The 17,570-nt window shown below is 41.3% G+C and overlaps 1 protein-coding gene across 3 annotated transcripts in view; it reads right to left on the bottom strand.

The window, feature by feature from the left end:
* Positions 1–1,066: 1,066 nt before the first annotated feature.
* The window catches only part of ELOVL6 (ELOVL fatty acid elongase 6), a 72,274-nt gene continuing 55,770 nt past the window's right edge, over positions 1,067–17,570 (bottom strand). For all 3 annotated transcript variants that reach the window (XM_088163825.1, XM_088163827.1, XM_014878303.2), the window contains 2 exons: positions 5,386–5,537; positions 1,067–3,469 (listed from right to left, as the gene is read on the bottom strand). In XM_088163825.1, the coding sequence (XP_088019951.1) occupies positions 3,045–3,469; positions 5,386–5,537 (577 nt within the window). In that variant the 3' untranslated portion in view covers positions 1,067–3,044. The remainder of the gene's footprint in view (positions 3,470–5,385; positions 5,538–17,570) is intronic.

The following is a 17,570-nucleotide window of genomic DNA, read 5'->3' as shown; positions in this document are numbered from 1 at the left end:
CATTTGGTGCGCAGCTTCCCCTGCACACCAAGGGTCCATTGCACTGCCTGCTGAGGAGGTCACTTGGGCTGGTGACTGCACTGGAGCCGCCTCCCAGGCAGCAGGGAAGCTGCCTCTCCCACACCCAGCCTTGTCTGGGAGGGCAGTGGGCATGGTGAGGAGCAGCCATTGGGAACGCTGCAGAGGTACCCAGGAGGGCTTTGGGAGATGGGCAAAGAGCAAGTGAATTTCTTGCTCTGCTGAAATCAGTGTTGGCATTGCCAGCATTGCAATTCAGGACCCAGAAATGTGGGGGGGTTAATCCTATACAATTAAGGGAAGTTGGGTATGAAACAGGGTAGATTGTTGTTTGCAACCCACCCTGCTTCATGCCCGTGTTAAAGTTGGCCTGCAAGTTCTCGCCATGCTGTGATGTCACTTGCCATCAATACAGGTTTTGAGTCATGAGCCATAAGCCTCAAATTCACAGGAGATGTGCAGGGCTCCTTCCCTTCTGCTCAGATAAAGGCATTCAGGCACACTGGCTCTGTTCAAAGCACAGCAAAGCCTCCACTGACTTCAGAGAGTCCAAGATTTCTGCTCCAGCTTCAGCTCCAGACACTGGACTATTTCCAGCCCCTCTTGCTCTCTCTGAGAGACTTAAGACACACAGGACTGAGGCTCTAAATGGCACAATGGTGGGCTTCTACTAGTGCTTTATCAGCTAATTGCAGTTAACTTTAATTTTGCCTTTTCTACTCTTTACCAGTCTTCTTAACCTGCTTTTTAGCCAGGGCAAAATTAAACATGAGGAAAAAGGCTTATTCAGCATTATAATTATCTACTCCCAAGCTGTATAACAAAATGGTTTACACATTTAATTGGTTTTGTCTAATATTTCCACGTATACAGAAGTCCTATTAATGAATATCATAGCTTCATTACTGCATATCACATTTTGCTCTGTTTTGTACTATAAAATGTCAGCACATCAATAACTTAAATAACACAAATGTAAACTCATTTTCTGCTTGTTATAATTACGATTTGAGCCTGAAAAGGCCTTTGATTTGTAAGACCATTCACATAATATGGAATGTAACTTTATTTGTTTTTCTTTTGTATATAATGAGACACCGAAAGCCCTTGTCATCTTTAAACAGGATACTAAAGCAGCTCTTTTCATGAATGACAGCACAAATAAAGCTAAAAATAATAATTAAAAAAATCCCTTTGTACTGTACAATCTCAAATTAAAGCAAGAAAGATAATGACAATCTTTTGCATTAGCCAGGAAATGTGATTCTCTGCCACTGGGCTGTTTTTTCTTGTTGACAATTCACAGAATGTATATATGGTGTAGTTATAGGTGTGTGTATATTCTATGCAGAACAGCAGTCCCTATTTTGTTGATCTAGTTCTTCTAATTGTTTAGTTAAACTACCTAGCTGTTACAATTTAGAATACTACATTAACACATTTAACATCAAGTTTACATACTTGCGTCTTTGAAATACTAGGAACTTTTACACATTTTATTTGGCTTTGTAAGGACTGGAATATCACAGATAATGCAATCTACTTGTCTTTGAAAGAATATGGCTGTTCTCAACTAACCCTCTAAGGTTCAGAGTGAAATACATTTCTCCTTGCATCTGTAGCTGACTTCAGAGAAGAAAGAGTGTCTTCATAAGCAGTCAGTCTGATATTACAGTACAGATTCTGCAGAAATGTATTTATTTAATGAAAGATAACTCTCTCTGGACTTTAGAGTCAAGCTGTTGCAGCAAACTTACTTCATTTAGACTAATTTTTTCTACACAAATCTCAAAAAAACCTATTCCAAGTATGTTTTGTAGTAGTATCTCCACATGACCAGAGGAGGGCACTTTGAACATCTTTGCACTGCCCAGGAGGCAGATGCAGAAGCACAGTGATACCCAAAGTCGCTCAGTCCTGCCACCTCTCCCAACTCAGGCAGGTATCCTTGTATCTGCAAAAACACAGAATCCAGATTGTACCACGGGGATCTGTTCTGAAAACACTGGGCAGATAAATCACTCTCTTCTCGCTAACTGCGATTTCCCCCGATTTTTCCCATTTAATTCAGTGCTGCTGTGGGCTAAATTAAGAGTAATGGATAATTCCTAAAAATCTCGTGAGGGGAGTTGTCTCCCTCTCCTTCCTGAACATCCCTCCACTATTAGCCCCTGGTAATTTAGCAAATATTGATTGATTTAACCCTCTATGACTTATCCTGCTGTAGAAATTCCTTGCCTTTAGCTCAAAAATGCACTTGGAAAATGCACTCTCTGAGATATGTATTGCAACAGTGCATCTTTTCATATTAAACTCTTGAAGAAGCACTGCTCCTTTCTGCCTTCTGAGGGAGGTCACTCTGTGTTTGAGTTCTGCTCTCCTGGCAGAGTACATAGCAGAGAAATCAATCTTGTCTCTTTTCCATACATAACCACAGTGTGGAGCTCAGCCAGTTTCCATGCAGGAAACATCTTTTTGGGCTTCATTTTGGCTAAAGGTATCAACCTTCTATGGAAAAGATTTAAATTCTGCAATCTTGTTGTTATTATAGACAGATTTTTTTTGTCACCTCTGCTCTTTTTTTTCCTTTAATGCAGAGAAATTATTAGAAAGGATTTAGAAACCTTTTTTCTTTTTTTTAAATAAAAGTCTCTCCTCCACCTTGGGGAAACACACTGATTATTTAATGCACTTTTTACTCCCCCCTTAACATTATTCAATTTTTCTTTTCTTCTCTTTTTTCTTTCCTTTTATCTTGATTTTTTCTCTTCCTTTCTCCTTCTTTTCTAGAGCAGAGAGGTACAAGAAGGAAGTTGTCTTTCATCAGCAGTCCTTTGAGATAGAGTAGAATTCAGTGAGTCCTCACCATGATAGGATCATAAACTTACTGGGTTAAACCATGCTAACTTTCCCTAAGCTGCCAAGTTTTAGTTGCACCATACATATATGTGTTTCCTTGTGCCTATTTTTTTCTTATAATTTTGTTTTTCTTGATGACCCTGAGCTATGGCTTCTCGTTTCTATCACTAGTCAACCTTTCTTTCTTTTCTGGTTTTGCCGATATAGGCCTCAAAGAAAAAATGGCAGAAGAGCACAAAGTAGCTGAGGTACATGAGAGAGGACCAGATGATGTTCTGCACGTGGGAATGGCACTGGCCCTGCTGCATCCAGGAGAAGACCAGGTAATTGATCACGCAACCGATCAACATCTGAGTGATCTGCGACAGGGTGATGAACATGGCAAACTTGCGTGAGACCCTGAAGCCAGCAGCCCGCAAGGCATAGTAGGAGTACATGACGGCGTGTACTCCGTAGTTCATGGTCATGAACCAGCCACCGCCAGCCACCATGTCCTTGTAGGAGTACCACGAGTAAAGTAACACGGTAATGTGATGGTACCAGTGTAAGAAGATGAGCTTCTGCTTCCTAAGAATAATGAATATTGTATCACCTGTAACAAAAACAAAACACAAGAAAAGAAGAGGGGAGGAAATGAGAGACATATCAAACAATTCCATAATTAACGCAGTGCTCTCTTCCCTTTGCCCTTGCTGGAGTATTACACTATTTTAGAGCACGAAATACACCTTAGCTCTAGATCTGAGAGCCCGTCTGAGAGCCAGTTTGGCTCCTAATCTCTATGCAATCTTTAGCAAAGCAATGCATCTACATTTTCTTGTATAACCCCATCTGAAAATTCCACAGGTTTACTTGGTAGCCCTTTGCTGCAAATATTATCCACAAAGGTCTGGGGTGAAGTAGGTGGATGTACTTGTATCATCTCTAGTTCTGAGGCTACCCATTATATACTGTGACTGCAAGAGAAATGCAGCCTGACAGAGAAAAGAAAACCTAGAGGAACCAACATAGTGTCCTCTGATTCAAATGTCTGTATGAAAACTGAATCTAGATAAAATCAGTAGAGCCTTTTGAGGTAATACACAAAAAAGCTGTTGCATATGCAACCTACCACACTGAAAGAGATACTTCCAGAAAGAAATTTGGGTTATGTTGAAATACACATCCCTTTTCTGCAAATCCATCTTACTATTGTAGAAAAGTAAATATTATTCCTTTTCTTGCTTTTTTCCTTCTGTCTGCTTCTCATGATTGCAATGAGCATCTCAATTACATATATGGACGTACATGTATACTGCTTGTATTTCACTGTTATACACACGGTGTTTCCAAAAGGATCCCTGAGATTTGAACCTGGGGACTTAGTTTAATGTATAAGTATCCTAGGAAATCTAAGTCATGAATATTAGTCATGGATGGAAGCAAAACTGCAGTCTTCACAAGGTCTATAATAGACCATAACACTGCTGTTCAATTCATTAAATGCAAGATGTTGACTCATATTATAATAAGTAATCTTATGTTCAATTTATTGTTGCTGAGCAGTTCTAGCTGATGTTCCCCATTTTTAATAACTAAATTTCTGTGAGTTTGTGGCAATTTAAGTGGCAGAAAACGAAGGGATTCTGACACAGCAAGACAGCTGGTGTCTGTCTCATTCTAGTTTTAATGCTGATGAATTGCAGTCATCTCATTTGCTGAATCAAATTACCTGCTAAAAGGTAAAGTCTTATTTTTGCTGCACACCTGAACACAGTGACAGCTGCAGTCCTTTGGGGTTTAAAAAGTGCATCCTCTGAAATAAACGCTGGAGGGCTGCTCCTTTCCATTAAAACAACCCTTTCTTAGACTAATAAGTCACATGAGAACATATGAAGACTGACTTTCAAGTTGTCTTTCACATGTATATCCGTAAGTATCCTTATCAAGAAATTGCTGGAGTGATATAAGTTTATAAAAATCAGGACTGGAAAAGCTAGGGATATTATGGGAAACTGGTTTCTACTTGGAGGAAACAGCCACAGCTTTCATAGTCTAGGGAGGAAGCAGCTTACTGTTCATAATTGTACACTTAGATGTGTATTAAAGAATGAAAGCTGCAGAAATGAGGCAGAGCCTGACTCAAAGCTTCTTGCTGACACAGCTGCTACAGCCCACCCCCATTTCTGCAGCCACAGGGTGTGTGGCTGCTGATTATGCCACTCCAATTTGCCTACAAGTAGTTCAGGAAGAGGTATGGATCAGACTGCTTTTACTTCTTGCCTGCCCTGCTGTGTATAATCACTGCAGTTTATTCCTGGGCTGGGAAAGGTCTTACTCAGCTTCACATTCACAAGCTGGAATTGACCTCTAGAGACTAAAGCATGTACTTTGGGGTTGGTTATGCTTACTCAGTTTTTCTGAGACTTAAATGAGATTTTGACAGTGATGAGACCCTTTTTGTGCTTCCTGCACAGACATTTCTTTAAAAATACACAAATGCATATGAGAGAAAGAGAGGGTACTCACCTAGTTCCGGTGCTTTGCTTAGCACAAATGCATATGCCCAGAATTTGCTGACAGGTCCAATGTAAAAACTCTGGTCACACACTGACTGTTTCAGGCCTTTGGTCATCAAAATGTACAGCATATAAGCACCAGTTCGAACAGCACCGAATATACTTTAAAACAAAAAGAGAAAATTAGGAAAGGTCAGTGGACATTTGAAATCTACATGCCATCACTTCAAATCATTATGAGGAAAAGGCCATAACTGCAGAAATAATAAGTTTGAGACAGCTTGAAAGTTGGAGAAACTCTGCTGGCTTCTAGGAAGTTACTCTGAACTCAGACCTGTAAACTGGAGTGCAGCCACATCTCCTGGTGAAAGTCTGGAATGTTAACATCAATGTTTTTTATTTCATTACCATAAGAATGATCCTTCAGATTTCAGGAGCAGAGAAACATCTATTTCAGTGCAAAACAACATGCAGAGTTTTAATGCTGATCGCTGGGAAACTACAATAAACGAGTTGATAAAATGCTGTACTAGCAACACAATCAGGACCACTTTTTTGGTTTCAGTAGTTTTCTCTCATCTCTCTCTGTATTTGTTACATCCACAGGATCTCTGAGCACAGCCATACCCAAGGAGGGCACACAAATTTTGATGAGAAATCTCAGTCAGAGACAGAGTTTTGGTGCACATGCTTGACTTCATCCCTTAACAGTTCATTGCTAACAGAGAAAACAAGTAGTTAAAACAAGCTGTAAGCAGCAGATTCACCTTTACCTCATCAAAGTGAGATGCAAGGCAACAGTGTCCGGTAAATAAGAAACTTCAAGAGATTTGTAACAGCATTAATTAGTGTAATTACAGAGGGGATAGGCTGACATCCAGCTCGTATCAGAAACAAAGGCTTTTGTCTCACTAGCAAGGAGCTCTGCAGAAGGAGTTTTGTCTCATTGTTTTATGGCGAGCAAAGACAGACACAATCTATTTTGAGGTTGAGTATATCTTACTTTATGCCTACATCATATGTCCTAATTCCTCTATCCAGCTCCATCTCATCTCCCCTCTAACTTTTTGACCATACCCTAACCTGGTTCCCACTTTGCCTCATTGTCTTTTGTGACTATGACGTGACAGCAGGCAAAACAAGCCACCTAAAACTGGTGAAATAAACACATGTGGGTAATACAAGCTACCATTTATGCAAAGTGTGTGAAAGAAGGAACAGTTCCTCTGTTACTCATCCTCGTCTTGTGAAGTCAGTATTCTGTAAAAATCTTTTAAAATCTTCTAGGCAGCCTGAAGAGCTGAGTTCGATGGCAGTTTTTATGGTAATGGTCAGACTAGATGGTTCTAGTAAGCCTATTGCACATAAAAACTGCTACCTAACCTACACATAATATGCACAGAATATTTAGATATCCAAATCGACAGTGTTGATACACTCAGTCAAATCTGCCTGCTGCTAACAAACAATGCATGCAGCTTGCTCTCCCCTGTCGCCTGCATGGAATCTGCAGCCCAGTGGAGTGACACAGTGCCTGCTGCTTTTTGGGCTGTCTGGCATCACAGATGGGGCTCTACAGCCAGGTCATACCCATGGAGAAATGCTGCATCCTGGCTCCTGCACCAATACTTCTGATGCCTGAAGTTTCACTTCACAGACGACTGTGAGCACTTACAAAGCTACTATTATTATCTGCTATTTGCAAAGTGGTATTTGCTCATTGGCTCTACTGCCAGATGAGTCCTCTTGTGCTATGTGCAAGTAAAAAACCACCCTGCTGTGGTTTTCAGGTGTGCTGAGGAAGTTTAGCTGAGTCTATGTTTCCCATTAGCATTGCCCAAAGCAAGACACATATTCCCAGGCTTAGGCAAGAGAGCCTTTCATGTTCACCCACCCCTGCATGCAGAGGAGACAGTGCAGTGCTCTCAGCATCTGCTCATAATGCATCCTCTCCATGTAGGGCTGTTTCCTCCCAGAAAGGCTCTCTCAGCACACTTTTCTCACATCTTTCATCAGTCATTTTATCTCAGCAGAGATTGCCAAAACCTGCAGAAGGAGTTTTGAAAATGTGGTACAACTCATTCTGTGTCTTCTCTTTGGTGTTTAAAACATGTCCCCCCCACCCGCTTTTTTTTTTATTTTCTCAGGAGCTGCATTTCTCATTCCCAAGACAGGAGATCCTGACAGAGATGTGATCTGATCACTTCTTGAGGCAGTGAACTCCTCGGGCTAGCCAGGGCATGCTGCTGACTGCTCCTATTTTTTGGGTGGTTGCAAAACTGGGTGGAGGAAGATCAGGCAGAATACCTAATGATACACTGGTTCTCCCATTAGCAAGTATCTCAGTGCTGACATTAAAACGGAGAGAGAAAAAGAAATTTTAAATGATGAAATCAAATAGCTGCAAGCAATATGTCTTTTTCTGTAAAGAAGCTCTATTGCTTTTCTAAAAAAAAGTTTGCTATTAAAGTTTTAAAACCAAAGAGAATTCTGTGCCATGAACTCAAACACAAATGAGAAGAACACTTGTTCGAGCAACAGGCAAACAATGGTCTAACTGTGATTGGGTATGGATACCCAGGGATCTAACCTAGACTGATAACAGAGCCACAGAGTCTGTGCCTGGTGGGGATTACAGTGTCCCTTTGCTGCCTTTGAGATTACATTGATGTAATTCTGCCTGTCTTTTCATTTAGCAACTACTGCAGAGCTCTCCTGGGAGCACACAGACACTGATTCACACTCACACACTTTTCCACAATTCCACAGGATGGTGGCTTCCTATAGTTCCACAAATCTAGAAGTGACTCCAGTTACAGCTCTACACTGTGTGAGCTATCAGTAGAAACCAAGTTACATTTTCAATTAATTCACCATGGAAGGCTTTATGCAAAAGAAGGATAGCAAACTCCAAGTAACTGATTCAATTACCTAAATGGACACCATGAGCAAGTAGCTGCTTATGGGAAGTGCTGCATGCCAAAACACTATCTAGCCAACAAGTATGCGCCACCCAAGACTGAAAAAGATCTAATGCATGCCTGCAAATGTGTCTTGAAGCCAGAGAACTAAGACTGCTTTTTGTGCCTCTGCCACTTAATCTTGTTTGTTCTGTAAGGTAAAATCAACCAACAAATTTCTCTCTTGCGAAGACATGATGTGCAGCAGAGTGATGACATTGCTTACTCAGTAAATCACTTCTGCTTCATTCTGTCTTCGCCCTGCTCTCTGCTGTAACTTTTGTGAGGTATTGAAATGAACTGCTTACCAAAGCAGTCTATCTAGTGAGAATCATGTGCAGGAATTTTCAAAATAAGGTACCAGTGTATGACTGTACAATTATAGTCTTTTACAACTCGAGAAACAAACTGCACCATCTAATGCAGCCTTCTTATCTATTCAGACTCAAAATGTCCTACATTCTCCTCCCTTCAGGCAGTGACTTCTCTGGTAAGTTAAAAATGTCCAATTGATATTTTAGTGTCCAAGGTATGATCAAAATATATCCATGAGTAAAATACAAAGTAATATTTTTCGCACTCAAACTTGTTTTCAAACAGAGGTTGGTGGCTTGATCCTGACTGCATACCCACTAAAGCTGCTCTATCAGTCCTCTCCACAACTAGGCAGGAGAGATAAAATATATCAAAAGGCTCCTTGGGCTGCGATAAAGGCACACAGAGATCACTCACCAGTTACCATCAAGAGCAAAACAGAGTCAGCTTAGTGAAATGACTTTAATACCAACAAAATTAGGGTAGCACAATGAGAAATAAAAGCTAAATCTTAAAAACACCCCCCATCTTCTCTTCTTTCTGGGTTTAACTTTACTCCTGAATTCTCTACCTCCTCTCCCCCAATGGCGAGGGGAGAAGGGGGATGAGAAATGGTCCTCCTGCTACCAAAACATAGCCACAGAAATCCAGTACTCAGAGGGCCTGAAAACACATCCCATACATGGGTTAGGTATAGAATTAAGGGCTGGAGAGCTGGCTGATGGGAAGACAATACAGGTGTTATTGTCTGAAGCCTATTGCTACTTTCTGCTGTCTCCATCCTACCCACCAGTAGGGAGTGAAGTATTTGTTTGTGAAAAGCCCAGGTGGGTAGCAGGTACTGTGAGCCTTCAGTCCAACCACAGCTGGCGTCCTAGCAGGCTCAGCTTCTCCTCACAGTGGAGGTCACTGCCCATTTTTGCTAAGGCTGCTTTCTATGGAGAACCATTCCCACACTTGGCTCCTGACACCTCTGGACACCCCAGTCCAGGATGAAAACTGCAGAACTGAGCAGGGAATACGACTTCCAAATAAGAACAAATTTAGAGCAACATGTCCTAAAGGATAATCACAGAGTGGAAAGTCTTTGCTCTGGTTTAAAAAAATTCAACCAAGCAAACCATGCAATCTGTATATGCAGCATCCAGCTGGTTCAACCAGTCTCTGAGATGTTGGACTACAGCATGCTGTGGGTGTGCTGGGCTAGTCCAGCAATGAGCCAGCCGGCCACCCAGAGAGAGCTCCTACAGGTCCAGCTCCAGCTCCCAGCCTGAGGCCCAGCTGGAAAAGAGAAAATATATTAATTCTGCCCCGACCTGCTCACACGGTGACTCACAGAAGTTTTGGCAGGTAAGTCTGTGCCCTGGAAGCACAAGGCTATGGCAAAAAGCACAACGTCCTCCTTTGTGAAAGCCACATGGAGCAGACAGTGGTCCTGGGAAAGGAGCTGATATGACCACACTGACTGCAGCCTGCTTGTACCATAACAGCAAGAAAAGAGGGGAAGGAGGTTTTTTAGTTGTTTGTTGACTATTCAGTTTTTTTTTATTTTAGCATGTGCAATATTTACAGAGGGAACACTCTGAAATGTCTAAAGGGCAGCAGGTGAAGAATGTGGAGCTTCCTACATCTTTCTTCATGACAAATCAAACCATGTTCACCTTCCTGTTACGGTCAGCAGGAGTACTTTGGCAGTTATTCCAAGCTTTCCTTCTGCTGCTGAAAAGTTAACTCATAACATAATAAAATGGCCTTTCTGTGCCCTTCTGATTTAAATCCCACAGTCGTCAGGAAAGAGTGGCACTGCTAATGCTGAGTCAGTACAGGAGTGTAGGGAAGTACAGCAACCCCTCAGTCTGTCAGTTCCAAGCAGCAAGGCAGTCCTAAGAGCACATCTAGAGACAGCAGTATCCATAAAAAGGGGCAGCAGAGTATTTCTGTGCTTAGCCAAGCAACAGAACACACGCAAACTATGAACTGATACTGGGAAAATGCAGGGAAGAAGCATGTATAAGAAACAACTCTCAGAACTAATTTTCTTGAAAAGAAATGCAGCTTCATCAAACACTGCTGAACTCCCCAACAGGACAGTTGTCAAAAGAGTAAAGAAACTCAGGAACTCCTGGTATTACAAAGCACCATGCATCAAGGTGGGTGCATCTCCATGTCAAAAAACATCTCACATTATTCAGTCATTCCCTTGCTGCGCTTTTTAACTCATTCCTAAAAAAGAGTTTGTAACAAAACAAATTTTCAACATGAGTACTAGGTTTGTTCTGCAGTTCTGCAAACGTGGTCACACACCAACCTTCCAGTGCACTGAAGCAAAGGACAAGTGTTTCCTGGCTAATTAAGTTTCCTTAAACTTTTGTGCCCATGGGCATATATTCACAGGGTATCACTGAGAGAGAATGTGGGACCTGCGGGCCCTGCTTTCTGGGGGGTTGACATGTGCAGGAACATGGCAAAGGAGCAGCACAATACAGCAGAATTTGCAATTGTTTTGATCTGATTTCTGACACCCAGGCTGCTCTTGGGTGTTTATGGATTGGTTAGATTTCATTGCAACTGTTCTTCCACTTCTTTTTTTTTTCAAATGAATCACATCTTAAGTCTTGTTGTGATTTTTTTCTACTGATGGACATATTCATCCACATCTGTCTAGGGGGAAGGGAGGAGCAGCACCAAATTGTTGATACCAATATGAGATGGTACAGTATTTTAAAAAAAAGTTGGATTTTCCAGATGGAACAAATCTTCTAAAAGAGAGAAGGAATCAATTATGCCTACGAAAATCTTAATATATAGTGTAATGAAAAGGCTGTCAGACCACCTAAATGCTATATCAGATGTGACTCCTGTTTTATTCAATATTCAATTTTGAATAAAGTTATATTCAATATTCAATAAAATTTAAGTTACATTAATTCCATGAATAACCAAAAGTCTTGGATCTTCCTGTATTTAAATTGGTGTAGAAACGATATGGTTTCTTTAGACTTATCTTTGATTGCAAAATCATATTTGTACTGTATGCTGAAAAGCTGATCATTAAGCACAAATGAATGTAACCAATGACTGAAAGCTACCGTTTGACTGTTGCTCCATGTAGTGACCTCCATGGAATTAATGGCTCTTAGTTTGATTTCACAGAGTTAATGAGATCTGTTGTTAAGTCACTGCAAAATAATGAGTCCTCAAAACTCACAGAAAAGCAGCCTGGAAAAGTATCTGGCACCCAACATCCTAAATGGACAATGTGACACAAGGGCAACCTACATGAAATATTCATTTGTATTAATAACTGCCTAGAAGAACCAGCTTTGTAAGCCTGTGCCTATTTATTAAGAATATTTTGCTGGGTTTGTGGGAGAGTGTTTAACTTTTCCAAATTAAATTAATCTGTCTCTTGGTCAGTGATATGGTAGTCACAAAAAAGTTTGAAAAAGAATGGTACTGAGTATGGATCTGGTCACTCTTAACTCTGAATGTAATATTTTTGAGGTGTTTTATAAGCATTTAAAAGACAGGACTCACTAACAGTGAGTTACCTTGAAATCCTAGAGAGACACTTGCTCAAATCACTGAAGAACTCAGCCCAAATGTTATAAGAAATGGCAAAGAAAATTAATGTTATTAGTCTATGGTTTCATTGTCTTTCAACATTTCCAAAGTGCTTTTAAGCAATGCCAAGGTTAGTGATGAAGAGGGAGACCTGTTCCTGCAGAAAGACTGTTGTTTCAAGATATTTGTAAATCACTTCTTTGTTTTAGCTCCTAGAACTGACCCCAGTACCTCCCCAGAAGGCCCTATCTCCTCACTGAATCCACCTAAGATGAAAAGAACATCTCCATTCTCTCCACAGAGCAGACTTTCCTCTGCCATTCCAAATGTTGGTCTTGTCTGGTTTCCAACAGCCAAGCCTACCACCTCCAGCCTGGGCTGTCCCACAGTTACCAACCTTAATAATACTCAGGTCAGCAACAGCTTTAGGTCAGACAATACTGTGTGAATAACTGCTAGGTACAAAGGCTGTTTATAAGCTGGGGTCTCTTCAGGCAACTTCCTTCAGACTTCTGTCTGTGTTGGCATCTCCAAGGCCCTTAGCACTGTATGTATGAATTCCTCACAGAATTGTATGGCCTTCACTCGTGTGATAGCCTTATAAGCTGATTAGGCATAAATCCCATTTCAAAGACAGAGAGGCGAGGTAAACTGAAATTTAATTGTCCTATCAAAAATCTGTGTCCGAGTTGGGATAAAAATGATGTGCAACTTCATGAGTCCAAGGCTGTGTGTTCAATCCCTGTATGAGCCATTTAAGAGTTAGACTTGATTATCTTTGTGTGTCCCTCCCAACTCAGGTTATTCTGTGAATCTGTGAGTTGTGGTTCAGTGCCCTACCCATGAGGTCTGTTTTATGTAAGCAGAAAGAGGTCTGACTCCATATCAGTGAAAACACTGTAGTTGAAATAACAGTAAACACACTCCAGTAGGAAGAATTTTCTTCAGAGTCCTTTGAGCTACTGCAGATTTTCTTTTCACTTTTTGAAGTTGCTGTCTAAACCTTCAAGTCCAAAGTCTTGAATCTAAATTACCTATATCTTTCAAGATAAATAGTTCATAGACATAAAAGCTATTGGTACACCTCTTAACAACATTTCATTGCTTGTACGTTTGATATTTTGGCAGCACACTTTCAAGATATAAAAATACAGAGTGATGTGCAGAGACATACAGTGCAAATTTACAAAGTTGTGCTGTCCTAGAAACACCAACAGCTGAAAATGTTCTGACATAGCCTGAACACCAGATGTTCCTTCCACACATGCAGACAGACCCTTGCCTTCCCTCTGTTTTCCCTCAGGAAAATATGTTAGGCAAACACCAGGACCAGATTTGGCCTGACACAGCTAGACAGAGGTGACAGAGAATATGAACTTACAAAGTGAGTTTTAAGAGCATCCATGCTTCTACCTCCTCCCCACTGTCACACCTCCTGAGTTTGCATAGGACCAGACTGCAGCAGCTGACCTTAACTGCAGGAGAAAATACTTGGATTTTCTCCCTCATGAAAGTTTTGCAGTTGTTTTAACTACTGTAGCTGTTTTGCACCAGTGAACTCCAGAATAAAATCAGGTATGGATCGGAATTCATGATGGGGTCTTAACTCCTTGTGACATGAGCAGATACAAAAGTGAGGTGGAAAATTCAATGCCAATATTCTTAAAAACTTCTGTTCTCCTTTACTTATACCTTCATTTAATAAAACTGTAAAAATGGAGTTTTAATCCTATTCAGTAGCAATGGAGTATGTGGGAAATTCATTTTTAAAAGGCTTCTATCCAACCTTTTCTATGAAGGAAAAGCCTGAAGACACAACCAGTGAGTCAACTATGGACAAAAACATAACCCCAAAGTCTCACTGTAGAATGAAAAATCTGATTATTTCAAAGTCAATCTAGTCCAAGTTAGTTTCCAAGAACTAACATAACAGTAATTTAAGAGCACTTATGTTAATCTCATTCTTTAAAAAGAAGACAGAAATCATCCTCTTCAGCCCGTATGTCTCAAAGGCTGCAAGGTATCTATAAAATTGCTAAACCACTGTAATTAAGAGCACAATTTTCACAAATGTTTCAGACTAGAAAATGTCTTTAACTTCCTGAACTGCCTGAAAGCTTGTAATGACTAATGCCTTTGTTCCCACTTTCAACTTTACCTCTCCAGCTGAGAGAGGAAAGAGAACGCACTGTTTGTAAATGTTCACTTTCTTTGGGGAGGTGAATGTGATTGCTATCAATGGGCATTCTCTTTGGCTCTTCTCTGCTCTAAACTCCTGTATCCATGCACCCCACAGTGAGCTCCAGCCTTCTCCTGCTAGAGCTATCCCAACTCTCCATCCATCCCGCAAGCAGGTGCTGCCTCCAGTGCCCTTCTGCCCACCCTGCTGTGCTGCTCTGGCTGGCTCCATGGCCATGCCACTTACCTGGAATGGTGAATGATGCAGCTAAAATAGTCTCTCCTCCACTTCTTAAAGACATGATTTCATTGCTCTCATTCATAGTGGGGAAAACGAAGACTGGGAAAGGCAGGAACCTTTCCAGCCAGCCTTGGCACTACAGAATTCAAAATGGGGCAGTGTGCTGTGAGCAGCTGCTATGCTCTAGAAAGCCCCTGAAAAGGAATTTAAGACAGTAGTTGGCATCTCTGATGGATCTTGTTTCAAATATACTCCCTTACAGGGTGACAGAAAATCCCAGGACTGACTCAAAAGCCTGGAAATACACGGGCTACAGTTAAGAGTGCAGCAGGAATTGTACCAATGCTGTATTAGGTACCATTATGTTTATTACAAACTCTATAATCCACTGCTCTGAATAACAGAAATGGGTCCCTCCAAAACATACACAAATGCAAGGGCACGAGAACACCAAGAATTTAACAAGCCCCAACAGTAAAACCTTCCTTCTGATGTTTTACTTCCTAGCTGCTCCTCAGCCTCTCCCTCTGACCATTTCCTAACTGGGAAGGAGAACGAATCGACCTTGCAGTTCACCCACACAGTCCTCCTTTACCAGGCTTGAAAGTGAAAGAGACTCATTCAGGATGGAGTCCAAGCCACAGTAATGTTAAAAAAACAAACAAAAAAATTGGAATAGAGGAAGATGAGGAATAACACTTTTTTTCAGTATGGTGCTTGCTTATCGTAAAACCTGCTGGTTAGCAGTACTGGAAGAGTTTTATAATGAGGTTCTCTGGCTCTCAGGACCATGTGTGTGAGCACAACTTGTGCTGATCTTTGCAGTTATCATCAGTCTTTTTGGCAGAAAACTTGTTGCATAAACTCACTACTTTGAGGTTTGGGCTCAGTCAAAATCCCAAAGCAAATTACCCTTCCATTTCCAAAAAAGACCCCTACCACTGAACCAAGCACACAAACCTTGCTTTTCAGACCCATCTACTGCACTGACCCAGATGCCTTTCTAGAAAGCTTTTCAATGCAAATCATTTGAGCTCCCGGTTGGGACCAAAATCTGAGGTCAGGCCAGCACAGACTGATTTAGAAATCGTGCAAATATTTTACATGGCTCCAAGAAATAATACATCATCTGTGCAGCTTTATAGACCCATAAGCATATGCATGCATGCCTGGGTGGTGTGGATCCCATGTGATAAATTTTTGGGGGAAGTAATGAGGTCTATTAAAGTGATGGCTCGCTCTGTGGTTTCCTGTGAGGGCAGATACTGTGCATCTTGCATCAGCGTTTTTCTTCTTCTTGGCAATAAATCCCTCAGTGTGGGGCCACTCCCTTCAGCCCTTCCCTCTTGTCAGCAGATTTCTTAGTCACAACTCACCTGACTCCCCAAACCATTTCTTTGTCCTTTTTATTGACAAAACTGGAAGGAAAGCCAGACCTAACTTATTTTTTTCCTTCCCCAGGGACCTCATTAAGCATACCCAAACAGTGACATCTCTGCAGGGCTCCCAATCAATGGACACTGTCATCTGGAGATTTTAATCACATTAACACCACAGCAGAGGAAAATCTATCTGACTGTCCCTTGCTAAAGTGGCAAACTCAACAATTCTCAATTCTGCCAATTGCTGCAACTACTACTCGTAAGGCTTATTTGTATGTGTGGCTAAAAATCAATCTACCACAGGTATTGCCTTCCAGTGTCTCCTCACGAAGCCTGAATAAATGTAGTTTGATTCTCCAGATCTGCCTTCCTTATTATTGGGAATAGCTATATTCAGACAATCCCAAGAGGAGAGCATAAAATAACAATCAATATGTGAAGCTTTGTGAGATGGTGGAAGAACTTGCACTGCTTAAAAAACACAGTAGAAAAAAAAAATGCTGGGTCTAGATCCCTACCAGTAGTCTGTGCAACAGAGGGTAAGATAGATAACTAGTGACAGTGAAAAGAGTTATGCTTGCATGGAGAGCCTTACCCAGAGCACTTGGCAGCTATGCAAGGCCCGCTGGGTTTTGGTAGAGATAAGTAGGGAGCAATGGTCAGGCTGAAGGGCAGCTGCACTCAATCATCACCAAAGGAACACCAGAGCGATGCTCTTGTACCCATACATTACCGAAAATCACAGAACTGTTTTCTTACAAAGAACGAAAAATAATTTTACAGCTCTACCCACATATCCTGTATCTCCTCTGATTTCCAAAGAGTCAGTTACAAGCTAACCAATAGTAATTACCTATCACCTGGTTTTACCCTCTTTAGTGTGCTGCTACCTGGTGACATTGCTTCCTGGAGATCTGGCATCTGGAGGGTAGGAACTTGCAGGAACAATATTTGATGAAAGCTGTCAGTTCCCTAGCGATACCATTGCTACATAATAACTGGACTTTGCTGTAGCTGAAATTCCCTGGCACCCTGTGAAGGCTGCATTCTCAATGAGGTATTTTTCTTTCAAGAAGTATTTCCTAGTTCCTGAATATTTATTTCAACAAGTTTGGACTGTGGCTCAACTGCTAAAAAGGAAAAAAAATCAATTTTCAACTTCAGCCTTGTGTTTGGTGCAGAATCTCACAGGAATTAAGGAATCCATCTGATGATTTCTAAAGTAGCCCATGAGGATTCATAAGCACAGTGTACCTCTTAAGCAATCCTTAATGAATGCATCAGGGGCATTTAATTCAACAACCTATGGGGAGGATGCTGAATGGTACGGGCACAAAGAGACACATTTGTTTAGAAGACGATAAACTTGTGACAAAACAGTGACTCTGCTAAACCATGGGCTGACACCCGTGCGCAGCCAAGCCCTGCGTGCGAGCACTGCTGGGTCTGGCAGTGTTTATTAACAGCTCGTCTGCAGATGAAGCATTGGATTTGATAGGTCATGCAAGTTAACACCTCTCAGTGCTGCATTCCCGCTTCCTCCAACAAGCACAGG

This window comes from Sturnus vulgaris, chromosome 4 (genome assembly GCF_052056855.1).
Source record: "Sturnus vulgaris isolate bStuVul1 chromosome 4, bStuVul1.hap1, whole genome shotgun sequence".
Taxonomy (NCBI): Eukaryota; Metazoa; Chordata; class Aves; order Passeriformes; family Sturnidae; genus Sturnus; species Sturnus vulgaris.
Note: the sequence above shows the minus strand (reverse complement) of the source record. Positions and strands in the feature narration are given on the sequence as shown.